At 40.2% G+C, this 18,906-nt stretch overlaps 1 protein-coding gene across 1 annotated transcript in view; it reads right to left on the bottom strand.

Annotated features, from left to right (window-relative positions):
• Nucleotides 1-2,093: 2,093 nt before the first annotated feature.
• The window catches only part of MYLK4 (myosin light chain kinase family member 4), a 77,659-nt gene continuing 60,846 nt past the window's right edge, over nucleotides 2,094-18,906 (bottom strand). The window contains exons 4-12 of the mRNA XM_029945514.1: nucleotides 18,389-18,482; nucleotides 18,206-18,315; nucleotides 16,897-17,038; nucleotides 13,838-13,908; nucleotides 12,925-13,053; nucleotides 12,144-12,296; nucleotides 8,672-8,750; nucleotides 4,832-4,904; nucleotides 2,094-2,176 (exon numbers count right to left, since the gene is read on the bottom strand). Coding sequence (XP_029801374.1) covers nucleotides 4,857-4,904; nucleotides 8,672-8,750; nucleotides 12,144-12,296; nucleotides 12,925-13,053; nucleotides 13,838-13,908; nucleotides 16,897-17,038; nucleotides 18,206-18,315; nucleotides 18,389-18,482 — 826 coding nt within the window. The 3' untranslated portion in view covers nucleotides 2,094-2,176; nucleotides 4,832-4,856. The remainder of the gene's footprint in view (nucleotides 2,177-4,831; nucleotides 4,905-8,671; nucleotides 8,751-12,143; nucleotides 12,297-12,924; nucleotides 13,054-13,837; nucleotides 13,909-16,896; nucleotides 17,039-18,205; nucleotides 18,316-18,388; nucleotides 18,483-18,906) is intronic.

Here is an 18,906-nt window from a genome sequence, read left to right as displayed (position 1 = left end):
ACCCTGCTGGCACAGGGATGCCTCCCCATCCGAATGTGGAAATTCAACTCCAAATTCAAAGGAGATCCGTTTTTAAAGTAGAGTCTCCTTTCTAAACCCCTTTTTAAAAAAATCACACCCACTGACTGCCGGGTCATTAGTGGATTAATTTGACAAAGAAATCATTCCTTCATTTGGCGGAAGCTGCCTGTCCCACGTGTGCTGGGGTCTGGTGAAAGCCTCTCTGCCGTCATGAGTCGGGATGGGAGCTGGATGCAAAAGATCTCCTGTTCTATCTGGTAGAGATTCCACACCACAGGACAGAAAACGCCCTTCCATGAGGGGTTTCAAATCAGACCCTTGCGTCTTATTTAGCATTTGAGTGAATGCCAGCTCTCTGTGGTCTGAGTATTAATGCACACCCTGGCTTGTATTTTTCCAGCCTCAATGAATACCATCAGCTAAAGATAGCACAGTAATATAACACTTCAGTCACAGGGCTTTGTTGTGTCTTTTTTTTTGTACTTGTTTTTTTTTTAAGGAAACCAAGTTAAACATTTTAAGCACAGTCACATAACAGGAACAGAAGAAAACCAACCTTGGATAAATGCATAGGCCAAAGGAAAAAAGAAATGCATCATTATGTAAGAGCAAATCTAGAAAGGAGTCAGTTTTATAGCTAGTATGACCACTAAGTTGGCATGTGGTCCTAACTAAATTACACATTTTCTCCTGTGTCTACCCCCCCCTTTACCTTGCACATGAGAATAAGAACATTGCACATATGGTTATTCGCGGGCATGCTATAAGGATCCACTAGGCGCATATGAGCAATAATGCAGAAAAGCCAATGCCAATTAAAACTTCCCTCACTAACGTGGCCAACAAGTCACTATTATTTCATGTCACTGCTATGGTGACTATCAGAGCCTACAATGATTTACAGCTAAAAATAAAGACATTATTATAGCTTATCTCAACACAGGAGTTATTTGGAAATGGGAAATATGAGGAGAGTTTAAGAAGCTGAATGGTGAGCCTGATGCTGGATGTGTAACAGGAATTTAGTGTGGCTTTGCATGGCTTCTTCTTCCTAAAGAAATGACACACACATTTCACTCTCGAGAGGTCCAATGCCCTTCTGTGCTATATATGGTAGGGTTCATGTCCATTGTTAAATATCTGTAATGAAATGGCACATGAACTCAGGAGCAAGAAGAAGCTTCCAACTGGAAATCATTCTCATATCCAAAGAGTGAGTAGCATGTTCTCCTCACTGCTGGTTTCTAGATGTTCTTTCTTCACAACCACTGAGGCATATGAGACTCCACGTAGGTGAGATCATTGGTCTTCAGAAATGTTGGAATTTACCCAGAAACCTGAGTGCTATTTCCCAAGTCATTCAACACTGGAAGCAAAGCACTGTCCTTCCTTGGCATGCCCATGGCCCATGTCTCATTGATAACAGCAGCATTTCATGTAAGCGAATGTACAATCAGAAGAGAGCGGGAGTGTCTTGTGAAATGCACGTCACTCATTTGAAAGTAGAACTGGCTACTTGGAAGAAACTGAGGAACTTGGAGAGAAGTTCAGGATAAATGGAAGATATAATGTCTGACGCCTCTTGCCTTGGGATTCAAAAATGGTTTATGTTCCAGAAAGCAAATTATTTATCAATTGGATTCACCTGATTTCAGACCAAATCAAAATAACAGTCTGAGAAACTAAATGCTAAAGGGTGCAAAAGACAGAATTTTTTCTGCTGATATGATTTCTCCCCCGCTTTGAAAGGCATAGTTTGAGGACTGGAAGCAGGTTTCTCCTTTTAAATGTATCCTCCAGGTTTAAGTGTCTCAAATCTCCAGTATGATCGCTCTAGTAATCTGAGAAAGAGCAGAAATAATGTACCCATCGCCCCAGTGACTAAAATCAAAAATGAAAACTCAAGATGGCAGGGAAACATCTTTCCCATTGTGCACTACTCTGGGGTGTGGGGAGGTAAGAAAAGGGGTTGTAGGGCTTGTCTGCACCCCATGGGACGGCAGGACTAAGCGTCCCCCTTAACTGGGCACTCAGAGTTCAAGTGCAGTGGCTCTACCACCCCCTCAGGGCCACCCGTCATCGCAGGGGTCAAGGCATCAAAACTGCTGATCTTTCCAAAAATCTTCTCAACGCAGCAGCCACCGCAGCAGTTTTCCTGCAAAGCAAACAAAATATGACTCTTGTTAATTCAGCAGGGCTTTTAAAATTGTAATTAGTTGGTTGTGCGCCTTAGGAAAACCACACATGATTTTTTTATAATGTATGTGTGCATGTGAGAGAAAAAAAGAAACCCCTTGCAAGATTCCACCGCTTTTTTTTTCAGTTTATGCAAGATATTTTCGTACTATTTGCAAGATCGAAGGACAAGGCCTCTTTGTTTCATGTGAGGCACAGCCAGCTCCCCAGCTGCTACCACACCATCCACTCTGTCAGCCTGACCCCGCATCCGAGGGAGGCCACGGATCGTGCGTGGGAAAGATTTTCATTTGCTTTATGACCACGTTTGACACAGGCCCGCACGTGGTTTGCTGCCCTACATCATCCCCGTGGCTGTTGAGGAGGTGTCCTAAATTCACAGTTCACAGGTTGGCAAAAGATGGAACAGAAACACAAAACGAAATGCCGCCAGGTTGATTTTTAGAGTGTTTCCTCAACGGATCAAAAAACCTCTAACAAATTGCAGGAGATTTATATGCCTCAGTTGACATGGTGGATCCTGCCTTATTCACAGGGCCTGGAAGTCATTCTTTTTCCACAGGAATAATCTTCAACCACCAGATTTTTAAAATCAATATTATCACAAAGTTGGTTTTACTAATAGAGCTTGCCAAAAACCCCATCTTATCCTGGCAGGAAATACTATTTAAAAAATGACTTTAAAAAAAATTCTTCTCAAATAAGGCTGCTCTCAGAGTTAATATCTTAAGCTTACATTTTAATTTGGAAAAAAAAAAGTAAAAAAAGCAAGCCAGGAGGCACCCACATCCCATGGACCTTAAACAACTCTTCCCAGGCCTGCAGTGCAACCAAGGTGAAATTCTGTGGCCCAGCTGGATCTGAGGGCCCGACAGAGGAAGGCAGCCAGCCCAAGGGACTGTCTGGAGGCAGACCTGACCATGCTCAAAGGTCTCATCAAGCAATTCAACAAAGACAGCATCTAATTGTGCCATTGTGACCAGCACCAATGTCTTTGTCCTCCACATAACTCACTACTTGGGCTGCTACTGGCCTGTATTGCATTGGGTTCAAAGTACCAATGTGGCATGGAAGGACTCTGCCACCTCCCACTACCATTTCCTCCTCTTTCTCTCCCCGCCAGACCTGGCAGCAGGCCTGCCTTGCAGTGCAACCTCTAGTCACCCAGTGAATTCATTCCTACCAGGCCTCAAAAGTGACTCCAGTGCTTAGGGTGGGAAGGCAGTTTGTGGCAAACCCTTGAGGTTTGTGGTCACTGGGGACAAAATTGCTGGAGGATAGGAGAGGGAGAGTTCCCTGCCCACCATTGGTGGTGCCCACCACTCACGGGTGAAGGTCAGGCTGTACCTCAGTGAGCCTGACCACCAAGGCCTGGGAGCAGGGAACGTCTTTCCTTTCTCCACATTGTCACAAGGCACACAGCTACCTTGTATTCTTCCCAAAACTTTACCATTCTTGCTATGTCTGACATGAGAGTGGTCTTTGTAAGTGGAAAGCACAAGCCTTCCTGCTGATGTTTCATAGGTTTCTAGATAAGTGATAGACTAGGAAGGAATGACCCTTATACCGAAAGCTGAATGCTTTAATTCTGGACTCTAACTTTTATTATGATTTACTGATTTATATCTGCCTGATATTATTCCACAAAAGATTTGAAGGCAGCTTACAAGAATATAGAGCCAAACAGCAAGCAAACACCTCAGGACCAGAGTAAATACAAATTAGAATAAAGGGTAAGACCAACGGGCAGAAAGAATGCAGACTCACGAGTCAACAGTCTTACACATTTGTTAAAATTGAGCTGCACCAGTGGTCATAAACTTACTGCCCCAAATCAGAGAACTGGGTGCTGGAGGGCAAATGGTTCACCACCAAGGAAATATATGTTGAGATTTCTAAATGTTCTCTATTGTAAGTATAAGGCCTTAGGCTTCTCCTTTAAGGCATATATTAAGCTAGTTTTTTATTTAATCAAAAAATTTATGTGTAAAGCTTAATCATTCTTAATAATTCTGACAAAATTCTAAGGAAGGTAGGGGCTGTTTATGAAGGGGTTCCTCCAGGTCCAAAAGTGGGCCAATACCAGGAGGTGGCTCAGGAAAGAAAAATAACCAGGGGCTTTCAATTCAGAGATACCTGAGAAGTCATGCTCTACCATTTACATGACTTTGGGGGAGTTACTCGTCTGTGGGCCTCTTCAGACTGGTTTTCCCACCAACCAAAAAAGGTATTACTTTTTCTGATTCCACACAATTCTAAGGACTTCCAGAGATGGTTCTGTTCAATTACTGGCACCTACTGAGCCAATTATCAAGTGCCTACTATGTGTCCGGCCATGGTCTCCAGGCTTTGCTTGGATTATCTTGTTGGAGCCTCTCAACAAGCATAGAAGTAAGACTATCCTCAACCCACAAATCAGGAAACTAAGGTTTCTGTGCTAGAAAATGGCAGAGCCAGGCTGCACACACAGCAGTCTAAAGTCAGGGCCTGACCTCTCAGCAGAAACACTGCCCTGCTTTCCACATAGTCAGTGCAACACACATTTGGTTTCTTTCTTGCTACTCTCTTTTAAGGCTTGCACAAACATCTCTTCAGGAAAAGACCCAAGACCAACCTTTCAAATGGGTGCCTTCCATGGACTATTTGGTCACAAGGTCCTTCACATTAGAGCAGCAATTCTTCTTCTTCTAGGGAAACCAGAAGACATTTCAAGAAGAATTAGGCCTTTTTAAAAATAATTTTATTCTGCACTTAAGATATGAGAATATATGAAGAGTCAATAACTTGCTACTGAATCAAAAATGCTCTTCAAGAGATGTTCTAAAAGCCTAAACTGTTCACCACCCTTTGCAGATACATTGACCCACCTTCAGGGTCCAGCTCGAACATGTCCCCACTTTCCACTGTCATCACTACCTTGCCTCTCAGAGTCAGAAACAAAGAGCTGAGCATCAAATGACACTTAAGCTAGCTTTTTTATTTTATATGTGTGTGTTTTGTCAAAACTCACTTCCACAAATACTCATGTTGACAGAGCCTGAGAGTCAAGACTGAGACCAGATGAGGACAAAAATGAGTCAGATACAATTTTTGTTTCTTCCAAAAGTTTCCAAGGGTTATTTAAGTGCCACAAGAGAGGTTCAAGAAGACAAAGAAAGCACCTCCAGTTTGGGGATTGAGAAGAACCATCTTAAAAGAGGTGGCATCTAAAGTAGGTGTCAGGCACTCACTAGGATTTGGGCTGATCTGGAAGCAATAGTGGAGGCAGGACTGGACACCTGAGATCAGGGCATGTCAGAGCAGGCTGGACTGCTGGGTGTGTTAGTTTGGCGTGCACAATGGGGAACATTGGAAGAATTTATGGTGACGGAGTAATATGATCTGAGTTGTCATTAATGAAATAATGATCTGGTGAATTAGAAAAGAGATGGAGATGGATAGAGGTAGAATTATCAGCTCCTACGGAATTTTATTAGTTCAGCAAATTGGAAAAAGGGCATGAGCTGAGGTCTTAACACTGGGAATGGGAAGGAAAGGTACAGATTTATTAGTTCTGGCAGAAAAGAAACAATGATATGTTTGTTCATTTTTCTTTCCTCCAGGCCCAAAGCATTTATTAAGCCTGCAGTAGGTGCTTGATCAGTTCTAATATATTTGTAATTTGGGAATGCTTTGTTCCACTCCAGCTGAGTGCTGTTTCTGATGGAAGGTGGGTTACGTATGGATGGTTGGCAATGTAAAAGCATAGTACAGAAGGCAGAGAGCTACAGGGCTTTAATTCCTAAGGGAAAAAAACCTTTTTAAATTAACTGACTGATTATAGCCGTGCTTAGTGGTTAAGAAATGGTAAGTGCTTTCAAGCATGAAACAATTAAAAGAGATAAATAAAAGTTTATGAAAAGCTTTTAAATTAGAATTTCAATTTAAATAGTAAATAGTTTTGGGTTAAGAGTTATGTGTTCAACATTAAGTTACATTCTAATTTTATAGAACATATCAAAACTAAGATTATTCCAAAAATGAATCTTCTGGAAAAATCCAGTTTCAATATTTCCTTGAAAAATGAAATACTTTAAGCTTAGATACTGGCTTTCAGTAACACCAAAAATGTACTGTACATGAAGAGTTCTGGAAACATCACCAGGCCTCCTTTGCCCAGAAGCCCATTATCCAACAGGATAGCAGAGTGGTGAAACTCTGTCCAAATTCCAGAGCCTACACTGGAGAGCTAGCTCCATCACTTTCTCCTGGTGGGATCCTGGAGAAGTACCCTTCAGTTTCCTTATCTATATGAGGATAATAACAGTACTTATTTCAGAGAACAGGTATGTGGATTAAATGAATTAACTTCTGTAAAGCAGTGAAAGCAGTGCCTGGCACAGTGCCATATAATTATAACTTTAATGATAACTAACTGGATTTATACAGTGGAATTGTAATTTTTTTTCAAATCCCCATCATTCTTGAAATAGCAATTCATCTAGGTACCTACTGTTGGAGAGAATAACAAAAAGTGATTTTTGTTATTATATGCTTTAAAAAATATTTTAAGCACTTTTTAAACTGTATAATGTCATTAATTATCTGCTGTGGTTTCCATATTGTCCTACCACGTCAAAGTGCTATTTGGACACCAATAAGCTTGGGTAAAAATACATTGGTGGAAAATTGGCCCAAAATAGGTTGGTAACTCTAATAAGCAGTTTATGTAGTCTGGGTGAGGTACCAACTAGGTAAAAAGTCTATTTTTACTTGACATCAGTACCAATTATCAAGGAAAGGTATATTCAGACACAAATAAAACTTAGTACTGATGCTGAATTTAGAAGTAAAGTTAATTTCAATAAAAACTGAATGTGGAAAAAATGAGTGCCTGAAACATAGTCATTCCAAGGTTTTTTGGTCACTGAGAAAGCTCCATTTCAAAACCCTGGGGAGTAGGGAGGATTGGGTGCAGAGATGGAGGAAATGAAAGTGTATCAAAGGCATATGACTCCAGGGCATGACGGCAGCCATCTTAACCGTGCTTATGCAGACCTTCCCTGACAAGCCAAGAAGGCATACATTGCTTATTGCCTCTCTATACACCTTGGCCGGTTAAATATCATAAACATTTAGTCAAGTTACTTAATGTTACACTTTTGCTTCTGTGTTATTTGTATAATCCATAGGGATGTGGGTGGAGAAAGTCTGGAGGAGGCTGTTGTAGTGATTCAGATGAGGGGTGTCGTAGGCCAGGATAACCAAGGGGATGGACAAGGTTAGGTAGATTCTAGAAGTAATTAGGGGAAAAATGTACAGAACTTGGAAATAACTCAAGTATGAGATGGGATGATTGAGGGAGAGGAAGGAAACCACACAAATGCCCTCAGGTCAGGTTTAGGTCCTCCAGTGGGGGGCCACTCTGGGAGGATGGTGGAGGACCAGGTGAGGTGGGGAAGGTGAGATCAGTTTAGGGTTGAGGAGATCCAAGTGGAAATGTCAAGTTACACAGGTGGATATTTGCATATGAAGCTTAGGAAAGGAATTTGTGCCAAAGGGACAGATGAGTTATTGGGACATAAATGGGAATTAAGGCAATAAGAGTAAATTAGGAATTTTATTTTACTAAGTTATCACAGAGTATGGTGTCAATTATTGCCAACAAGTACTTAGTAAAAAAGGGGAAAAAAACAGAGAGACAAACCTGGAAACAGACTCTTATAGAGACTCTTATAGAGAACCAACTGAGGCCTGCTGGAGGGGAAGTGGGCAGGGGGATGGGTTAAATGAATGATGGGCATTAAGGAGGGCACTCGTGATGAGCCCTAGCTGTTATATGGAAGTGACGAATCACTAAATTCTACTTCTGAAACTAATATGCCACTGTATGTTAACTAACTGGAATTGAAATAGAAACCTGAAGAGAAAAAAGATTTAAACACACACACACACTTAGGTCATCTTGATTCAGTCTCTGGTAAGAGTCTCCTTCACATGTATTGCTGTCTGGATCAACCTGACTAGTGCAGATTTTTAGTGCCCACAGCAGACTGAATCAAGTAAACATAAAAATTAAAACTCTGAGTTCTGTTTTAAGGAGGACTATTTATCCTGAAAGTACATGAACATATATTCTTCAAAAGATTATTTGTTTATATATCCTAGGTAATGTATGTATATAAATATGGGTGCATAGTACAGTGATGTGATTTATTTTACAATGAGTATAATGATTGAGAAATAAACATAATAGTTATGCTGAAAACAATACTCTCCTACACATCATATTTGACAAAACACAAACTGCTCAATAAAAGCATTTTAAGCCATTCAACACTAGCACAAGATTTGAAGGCTGTGAGAAACGGAATGAGACAGAGCCCCATATAAGGCTAAGATGCTGCTAGCCTCTGATCATCCAAAGACTGAGGTCAGCTAGAAAAGGAGAGGGAAAGCAACACGCCCTGGTTACCTGTGAGATGAGTCTGCAGTGGAGCTTGTGGTCTGACAGCCACGGGTGCTTGAGGGCCTCACCTGCACTTATTCTCCAACTACAGGGAGATTCAGAAGGCCGTTAGCAGAGACACACCAAATGAGGTCTGCATCTGTCATTCATCCTGAGCTCTGGCCACTGCCTTTGGGAGACCACATGGCCACATGTCAAATTCACAGGCAATTCTACCTTCTCTGGAACTATTATTGATGATTATAGGTTACCATCAAACCAGTCAGGGTAACAACAGTGGTAAGACAAGGGAGGCAAATAATTCAAAATTCTTATTATTAATTGAACATCTACTTTCAAATACAAGTAACCATTTCTCATGCAATGTTTGAGCTTCATGAATTGAATTTCTATCAGTCAGTGGAAGAATAAATGTACACTTACTATTGCAAGAGCAAAATGCTATAATGATTCTTGATAAGTGCAAAAGTGGTTTGTATATTAAAACTTCCGAATAATATGGTAGTGCTAACTTTTGAATTAAGAAATTTTGAAGACTTAAATAAATAGAAAAGGAGTTAATAAAAGCACTGAGAGAGAGTACATTAGGTACCTTTGCAGAGAAACTATACTCTTTTGAGCCAGCAAATGTTTATGCAATTTAAAAAAATAACATGCAGGGTGCCTGGGCGGCTCAGTCAGTTGAGCGCCCGACTTGGGCTCAGGTCATGATCTCACACTGAGTGAGTTTCCAAGCCCCACGTCGGGCTCTGCTGACAGCTTGGAGCCTGGAGTCTGCTTCGATTCTGTTTCCCCCTCTCTCTGCCTTCCTCTGCTCATGCTCTCTCTCTCTCAAAAATAAATAAACATTAAAAAATAATAATTAAAAAATAACATGGGAAAGAATAAAGATTATGTTATATTTTAATTCTAAGTTTGGTAAACTTGTCTTGTGTGCTAATGTTTATCACATTAGCCAAATAACCTTTCAAAAGAAAAACTATAAGTGAGGGTAACAATCTGGAGTCTACTGAAACTGTATCAAGAAAGTAATTTCAAACAGTCATGGAGCTTCAGTTTGTAGATTGCTTCAATAAAATTACTTCATCAGATATCAAATATTTAAGTATAAGATTTGAAGAGATGATAAATCTTTACTTTAGTCCATGAAGGAAAGTTTAATAACTTGGTGACAGCATCACCATTAGTAGGACCCTAAGCAGGCAGATATAATTTTTTTAAACTCTGGACCTCTACCAACCTCAGAGGAAAGTGCTATTTTGTTGAATATCATAAATGTTCAGTAGTGGACCCTCAGAAGCATTTCAATAACTGACAGTGCCCAAAAACTGTTATTTCTGCACTGTAATGTCAAACTTCTGAAAGCTGACTATTAAGGAGTTAGTAATAAACATAGTACTAATAATTAAATTCTTAATACAATTCCAAGTTTATTTTTGTACCCAGAAATGTATTCTCTGATAGTGGTATCAGGTGTTGACCTTAGTTCCACCCAATCATAATCAGCCAGTTGTCATCCTGCCCAAGTGTGTAATTGCACCTCCTAAGGAATTAATATTAGCGACCCTCAGACTCAAGGAGTGGGCAGGGCATGGTGCTGGAGGCCAGCAGGCCTCACTCTGATTTTGCCCTGCACTAGCTGTGTGACTGCTTCACTGCTCCCAGCCTCAATTTCCTCATTTAATCCAGAGGATTGAATCAGGTAACACAAAAAAATACATATCCAGAAAATAGATTCTCAGTAAATGTGGACCTCAACCACCAAAGACTTGATAGAGTTGACACTTTCCATCTGTCCACTGCCTGGTGTTCAGTAATCTACAAATAATAATAATAGTAACATCAGCTGTTGTGCCTTTCCATCAAAGATAAAACTAATGTCTGTTCATTTCCCCTGTCCTCAGACTGACACCCTCAGCCTGGCTGAGTCCTCCTTATGCTTTAGGACTCAGTCCTGACCCTTTTCAATATACTCTAACTTTGCATTAACTGCATTGGGTTATATTTTTTAAAAAATCTTTTCTGTTAGATCATGTGTTACCTAAAGACAGGGACTGGACTTTAGACATCTGTTCTCAATGCCCCAGACATGTTTCCTGGCAGATTGTAGATAAAGCACCTCCTTTGTGTCAGGCACTTCTCCAGACCCAATGCTCATGATATTTCTTTAATCCCCTCTCCTCAAATACACCCTCCTATTCATTCAAGGTTGTGTTTATTAATAACTTAAAAGCTGTAAAGATAATAAAACAACAAGGCAAGTATTGTTGGCTTTGAAAATCTTAAATACTATTACTAGTATATATTTTAGATCTAAAACCATCTGGGGGCGCCTGAGTGGCTCAGCCAGTTAAGGGTCCCACTTGTGATTTTGGCTCAGGTCATGATCTCGTGGTTTGTGTGTTCAAGCCCCACATCCAGCTCCAGGCTGACAGTGAGGAGCCTGCTTGGGATTCTCTCTCTCTCTTTCTCTCTCTGCCCCTGCTGTGATCTCTCTCTCTCAAAATAAATAAAATAAACTTTAAAAAATCTGAAACCGTGTTTTTGACTGGTTAATCACAATATCCTTCCCCTACCCATAGTTCTAAAATGCAACTCCCTGTATTTCAACATCACTCTTCTTCATCCTCTGAATTTTGAAAATGTGGTTTAAGCATGAAGGAAAATAGAAGGCCATGTAATATATTACAGTTAAATGTGCAGCCTTAGGGGAAGGTTGACATGTTTGACTATTATTTCACCAATTACTGGCCTTATGATCTTTAGCAAACTACTTACAGTCTTATCCATAAAACAGGAATGATAATTCCCACCTCTTGGAGGTGGATGGGGGTTAAAAGACATGTCTAGGGACACCTGGGTGGCTCAGTCGGTTAAGCATCTGCCCCTTGATTTTGGCTCAGGTCATGGTCTCAGGGACGTGAGATCCAGCCCCTCCTTGGGCTCTGCACAGGCAGTGTGGAGCCTGACTAGAATTCTGTCTCTCTTTCTCTCTCTCTGCCCTTTCCCTGTGTTCTCTCTCTCTCAAAATAAATAAATAAACTTAAAAAAAAAAAAAAAGGACATGTCTATGAAGCGCTTGGCACAGTCTGGCCCACAGTAGATTCTCAAATGAAATGACAGTTAAGTGTTCAGCTACACAGAGCCGGATATGTGCTTTGTAGATGTGAAAGGGGTTATGGAAATAACTTATCCCAAACCCTTCATTTTGAGGCCTAGCAAGAGCCCCTAATTGCTAGAGCCTTATTGCAAAAAGCAGAAGGAGGGAAGTTTTTATAGCCCCTTTCAAGCCTCAGAACCAAACCAGTCCCAGATCTCAGTAAACGAGATTAAGAGCATCAAATTCCTTCCATTTACGACTGCACCGGCATCAGAGATGTCACTAAGGGAACTTGGGGATTATCGCACATGAATTGTGATGGCACATGCTCCCCTATTATCCCTCCTTCTTCCAGAGCCCAAAACAACCTTGGGTTACCTCTTCTCCTTAATCAGAAGCTTGGAGATAAACTCCCTGGCTTCCTCCGAGATGTCCTGGAATTCTTCATCCTGTAAGTCCCACCTGCAGGCCAAAATGTTGCTCAGGGTCTCAGCATCGTTGTCACCCAGGAATGGAGACAACCCACTCAGTCTGTAAGACACAGGATCCAGAGCGGTCGTTGTTTAAATAGCTTCCAACCCTTTACAAATAGGTGTTTTTTTTACATTTTACATTACAATTATAAATTTACAAATTGCTTTTTTGGGTTCTGTCATTTAAATCCGAGAGAAGGCAATACCTGATAATTAAACATAATTCTGTAATATAATTTTGCAATCAAGAAAATGCTTACCTCCCCCACCCCAGCTTCTAATTCAACACCTGCAGCACTGGAGTCAGCAGTTACACTGAAATATGAATCTCTAAGGACAGAACAACTTCCTTCTTAAAGCATTTACAGCTGCTAAAGTCTGCCACACACTCAGAGGGCAAACACCAAAGCGTCACCCTCGAGGAATAAGGCTAGCATTAGTCATCAGGACACAAGTTGTGTTTTAATGGCCTTTATGGCATTGGGTGGTGTCCTAAGAGTTAAAGTGATTACAAGTAGACATACATCTACTTTTTTAGGTGATGTGCAGGGAAAAAATTTACTCCTTTCACCCGCAGGATCCACAGAGCCTAGAAAGTGACTCAATATGGCTATTTATTTTTAAAAGACCTAATTTAGGGATTTTATTCATATTTGTGAGGGTTAGAGAGATGGAGATCTGCTTACAGCATATAGGCAATGACGCCCACACTCCACATGTCAGTGGGAAAGGAAACAAAATCATAGTTCACAACTTCAGGGGCAAGAAATTCTGGGGTTCCGAAGTTCACCTTCAGCTTCTCTCTGGGTTTGTATCTGGAATTTAGAAAACAAAGTGGAGGGATGGAGAAGGTCAATCAAAAGTCAACAATCATAGAAACTGAAAAGATGCAGTCTCTAAGATAAAATAACCACAATCATACAGCAAATTTAAAATACACAGACTTTAAAGAAAATTGCATATAAGAGATAGTGCTAAAACTTTGCAAAAAAAAAATATTCCAGGAGCTTAAGAGTCATAAATCATATTCTAAAGCTTTAATAATCTAAGACAGTGGTGGGAAAAGCCAGTCAGAATAATTAGAACACCTGAATTATAACAAAAGGAAAACTGATACAATCTTTGACATGTCAATGGCTTAAATAAGCCCATATTAATGAATAATAATAATAATTTACATCCATTTTATATTCAACATTAATGTACTGAACTCCACCTAACTCTTTGTTCACTTAAGAAGCTTATGTATACCAGAATCCTTTGCTGTCTTGCTTACATTATTTTTTAAAAGTAAATCTTCTCTTTACAGATAAAACAATTATAAAAGACTAAGACCAAGTTACAAATTCTAAATTAATGTCTTCAAATTTAATAACTTGACTGTGTTAGATTTTAAGTTTTTAAAAAAAATTTTTTCTTAGATGCATTATAGAAACTTCTAAACATTCCAATTCCAAAATCAGCAAGGTAAGGGTGGGATATACTTTTTGTGAGGTTAATTCTAAATAAAATATAAAGCCAAGAGGTATATCAGATTTATCTTTGCAAAGAAAGGGCACCCCTACCTTTGCTCATATACCTATGTCCAAATACACATACCTTCTGGCCAATCCAAAATCAATAATTTTTATTTGTTTAGCATCCCGATTCACACACAGGATATTCTCAGGCTGCCAGGAGAAAGAGACACATTAGCAATGAAAACAACCATCATTCACTCAAATTGTCCTCAAACCACAACTAAAAATACAACGATGCTCAGGAAAAACATATCAGGCCTTTCACTTTGGGTCTGGCTTGTCTGTGTGGGTATTTTCTCCTTTAATTATGTGGTGGATGAGGTTGTGGGTACCCTGCCAACCTTGCATTACCCTGCCTGTCCCTCTAACTGGTTCTGCAGTTTACCATAATGTGTGAGTTCAGGCAGAGGCCTCTTTGAGGGAAGAAAGACAAGGGGGCTGCTTCAGTACCTTCCAAATCGACTGGTAGAGGCTGTCTCAGACTTAACATCTGCCCCCCTAAAATATTAAGTATGAATTTCCCCTTCTTGAAGAAATATCTTTCCCAAGGATTTATGACTTCCAGGAGAAATGGTCTGATTCATTTAAACAGGCACACTAAGTATGCAATATAACATGAACGCTCCTGACCTCCAGATTTTCTCTTCGTGCTTAGTCTTTGGGAAAGTCATGTGTAAGAGGACGGCTTCCTTCTTGTTCATTCTTCATTCTCAGCAATTCCAAAGTTTTGCTGAGTTTGCTCTCAATGCTTAAACCCTTGACTAAGTGTTCCCTTGAAGCTTCACTCTGGATAGACTTTGCTCTGCTAATCCAATGGTCTTGAGGTATAAGAGGGAAAAGCATAGACAGTAGTGCTGCATGGAACTCAGTGTTTATAGAATGTCTTACAAGTGTGCCTGTATTCGTTAAGTCTGAAAAACTGAGGTCTAAGAAAAATAAGGAATTTCATTTAAAGTCAAGGTCATCCAGGCTGCCTGGGTGGCTCAGTTGGCTAAGCGTCTGACTCTTGGTTTCGGCTCAATTCATGATCTCACGGTTTGTGAGTTCAAGCCCACATCAGGCTCTGCACTGACAGTGTGAACCCGCTTGGGATTCTCCCTCTCTGTTGCTCCTGCTCTCTTTCTCACTCTCTCTCTCTTTCTCAAAACAAATAAATTTAAATTTTATTAAAGTAATAAAGTCAAAGTCATCCATTAAAAAAAAGAAATAAAGTTTTCAAAGAATTGCCTGGAACTCTCAAGGTCTAATCCCAACTGTTCCCTAAGAGCTGGGGTGCATTAGTTGAGTTGCTGAATCCCCAGGATCCTATGTCCCATCATTTAGGTGGCATCATGGCTGTCCCTCCCCTGTTTGTCCCAGTGGAAAGTAGGTTCAAATGAGATCAGAAACTAAGCACTTTATGAAATGATGTAGTAGTGTTTCCTTACCAATATTCAATGGCCCATTGGTTGGCATAATGTCTTTTGAAGCCCTTTTCTAAAATATCTCTAAAACTGATGTCTACAAGTAAAGCTATTTATAGAGAAGTGGATGGTATATATGAATATTTGGTTTCATCCTCAAATAACTGATCAATCATATATAAAGTTGCTAAATTGTCAAAGAATACTATGACATAAAAATGTGTTTGCAGAATGTAAAGAAACAGTTTTGAGGATACTTCAAAAAGTTAAATTTTTTCTAATTATGCAATTAAAGCATATTCATTGAATGAGATTTGCAAAACATAGAAAAATATAAAGGAGACCATTTTTAAGTCACTTCTAATCTCTCCTCTGTGGTGACAAGCACTCTTAATATTTTTGGACCTTTTCCTTCCAAGGAGACTTCTGCAAGGGATGAGTGGTCCTTAATGACCCATCCAGCTTTCACCTTCACTATTGTCTTTACCTACAAGCCATAACTAAAATTTCCCATTACAAGTCCTCAATCAATGTTATGAAGCCACATACAGAGCTGTTTGATTTATGATCGGTCACGTCCTAGTTTCTGTTGCCAATCAAATCCCTTTAGGGATATCTGCAGAATATCTACACTCATTGAAAATGCTCCATGAAAATACACATGATTGAACTCAGTTTCTAGCCAAGGGCTTTGTTAATGACTTTTAACCTATGACTCTGTTATAGACCACTTCCTCCTGTGATTGGGAGAGGTAGTGCACATAAATCAAGACAGTGAGGGAAGCCAAGTTATAAGATAAGAGGACCATGGAAGCCTATTAAGGAAGTTAGATTTATTTAGCTCTACAATCCCCTATGACTTACAATCAATAGTATGTTATGTAGAATATGTATTTTATCTCATTGTCATGCTGTGCAAACAGGAAGATGAAAAAATGAGTGAGCCACACAAAAAGAGGCAACTTATGATATGTAGCCCTGATATTAGAGCTGATCAGAGTTATTGAGCATGGGTTGTAACTATGTATTGTCCAATTCTAGGTACTTCATAATGGGAGAGGGATCAAAAGGGAAGGGTCATTAAATAAGAGGAGAAAGAAAAGTGGCTTGCCTCCCCACTGCTCACATAGGCTCCCCACCATGTCCATCAGGGTGCCACCAGCCTTCTTTGCTCCTTAGCATTTTAGCACCACCCTCCTGGCTGCCCTGTATCCCATTCTGTCATAGGTTTCTACTCAGTGCTCTAGTATGCCCACAGGAAAACAAATCCCTAAAGTTCAGAACCTCCTAAAAACTTTTGAGATTGTTAGGGATGCTTGGGCACTGGAAAGTTTGGCTCCCACTAGTGAATTTTGAGTTAGCTAAAATCCTCCCACCTACTTATTCTAAAATTGAGAAAGACACAAGGATATTATGGTGGTAGTGGTGGTGGCGATGGTTTTAACTTCAAACTTTTAGGGAATGCATCTCCCATATGGATTCCTTTAATACAGGCAAGTTACAAGAAACTGAATAGTAGTCCCTGAAGATGGAGACATGCAAATATTAGGGGGAAACAAAATTTGGGAATGGGGAGCTGATACTAAGAATCCAGATTTTTATTAATTCCCAAACATAACACCTCATAATAGCATTAATTTCCTCAGCCAGCATATAGTATCTGACAGGGCTACTAATTCACAGGAGGGGAGGGGAAAAAGGGATTTGCATTTCACACATACAAAACATGCTCTACCTTCAGATCCAAGTGGAGAATGTACATCTGATGCATGTGTCTTATGCCCTCACATATTTGCTTGATGAACAGGATGGTGTCAAACTCGGTCAGATTGTAGTTGTCATCGATGATGCGATCAAAGAGCTCCCCTCCTTCCACGCTGCAGAGGGAAGAGATCAATCAAAGTCCTGAGTCCAGAGTCCTTAATGCACACAGCCATTTCTTGTAGTGGCTAGCTGGGTGTTTAAGCTCCCCTAACTCTTCCAACATATGTGTGCACACAGTGATTTCACCACCTCCATCACTATCTCAGTTAGATGATGCTTAGACTGAAGGTCTTAATTTTAGCTACCATCAATTTCACAACTGGAAAGTCTCAAGGTCCCTGTCATCCAGGGGCTGCAGCTCTGGAGTGAGTCCACATCTGCCATTCTCTAACATACGTAAGATAAAGAAGACACTACAAAGGCAGGGAGAGGAAACCCAGATACCAAATGAAGGTCAAACAGGCTCTCCTCAGACTAAGTTCTGTGTTAAAGTGCTTCTATGTGCTTCTGATGCCAGACTTTTTATAATCCAAAATTCCTATGGCACAGTGATAAATAAAACCCCAAGCAGAAGAATGAACCGTATCACAATACTAATGCGGCGTTAATTAAAACTACTCATTTTCTAACTTAAATACTTATTAATTTTCCATAAAAGTGAATTTAAGAGCTCCTAGGTGGCTCAATCAGTTGAGCCTCTGACTTTGGCTCAGGTCATGATCTCACAATTTTTGAGTTCAAGCCCTGCACCTGGCTCTGTGCTGACAGCTCCAAGCCTGGAACCTGCTTTGGATTCTGTATCTCCCTCTCTCTCTCTCTGTCTCTCTCTCCTCCCCTCTCTCAAAAATAAATAAACATTAAAATATTTTTAAAAAATAAAAATGAATTTAAATGGAAGTTTCTTAGCCCAATTTATTAAGAATTTGATGTGAACATGGTATTTACAATAAGGTTGAAAATAAAATATAAGTCAAAAATCACTTTCCTCCAGGTTAACCAGAATAATATTTAATCTGTATATTTGACAGTATGATTTAGATATAAAGCTACTTCATCTCAGTAATATCACACATGGAGCTGTGTGTTCCTAAGAATTTTCCTTCTGAAACTGATGCGATTGTCTAATACACACCAATCAGAATCAGTGGTGCACCAAACATGGATCTAGTGACTTCTGAAGCAGGACAGAGTTGCAGCCACATAGTCATGGATTCTGAAGTAAGCTCTAAATGCGAGCATGCAGCGGTGCAGGGGAGGGAGGGGGCTAGGAGAACACTTACTACTCCATGACCAGCACAATGTCATTCTTAGACTCAAAGGCATCATAGAGCTGAATTAGGTTCACGTGATCCAGCTGGTTCATGATGTTGATCTCGTTCTTCACTTCATCCTAAGAAGAAGGAACGGTGCTTTAGTGAGGCAAAGATGAAGGTAAGGAGAGATCCACGTTGCACGGCCTTTACCTTATCCTTGGTGCCTCTGGTCTTGATGATCTTGGCTGCCAGCTTCAGACCTGTTGCTTTCTCTTCACATTTGTGAACCTGACCAAAGCGCCCCCTGCAAAGAAGAGCATGTGGTGCAGAATGAGGTGGGGCCAAGTGGAAGATGGGGTTGTCAGGGCATTTCTCTTTGGGGGTTTGAATGAGCAAACGTATTAGTGCATCTACTTGTAAAACAATGTCAAGGTGTGTCCATAGGTCATGGTCATCAGACTCTGCTGAGGGGTTTCCCAGCCCCACCCAGAACTACTGAGGCAAGAATCCAAGGTGAAGTTCCAGAATCTACATTTTCACAACGTCCTTGGGTGTTTCATATGCCCCCTAAAATTTGAGAACTTCTGTTATAGAAAAAAATGGAATCTTTCTGAATACATATGAATGTAATAAGCTAGGCTTTGTAAGCCTATGAATAATGCAGGCTACAGGTGAAGAATATAAAATTATTCTTGGAAACGGCATATAAATAAAGTAATAATATTGCA

This window comes from Suricata suricatta, chromosome 7 (assembly GCF_006229205.1).
Source record: "Suricata suricatta isolate VVHF042 chromosome 7, meerkat_22Aug2017_6uvM2_HiC, whole genome shotgun sequence".
NCBI classification, from domain to species: domain Eukaryota; kingdom Metazoa; phylum Chordata; class Mammalia; order Carnivora; family Herpestidae; genus Suricata; species Suricata suricatta.
The sequence above is the reverse complement of the archived record's forward strand: the minus strand, read 5'-3'. Positions and strand labels throughout refer to the sequence as shown.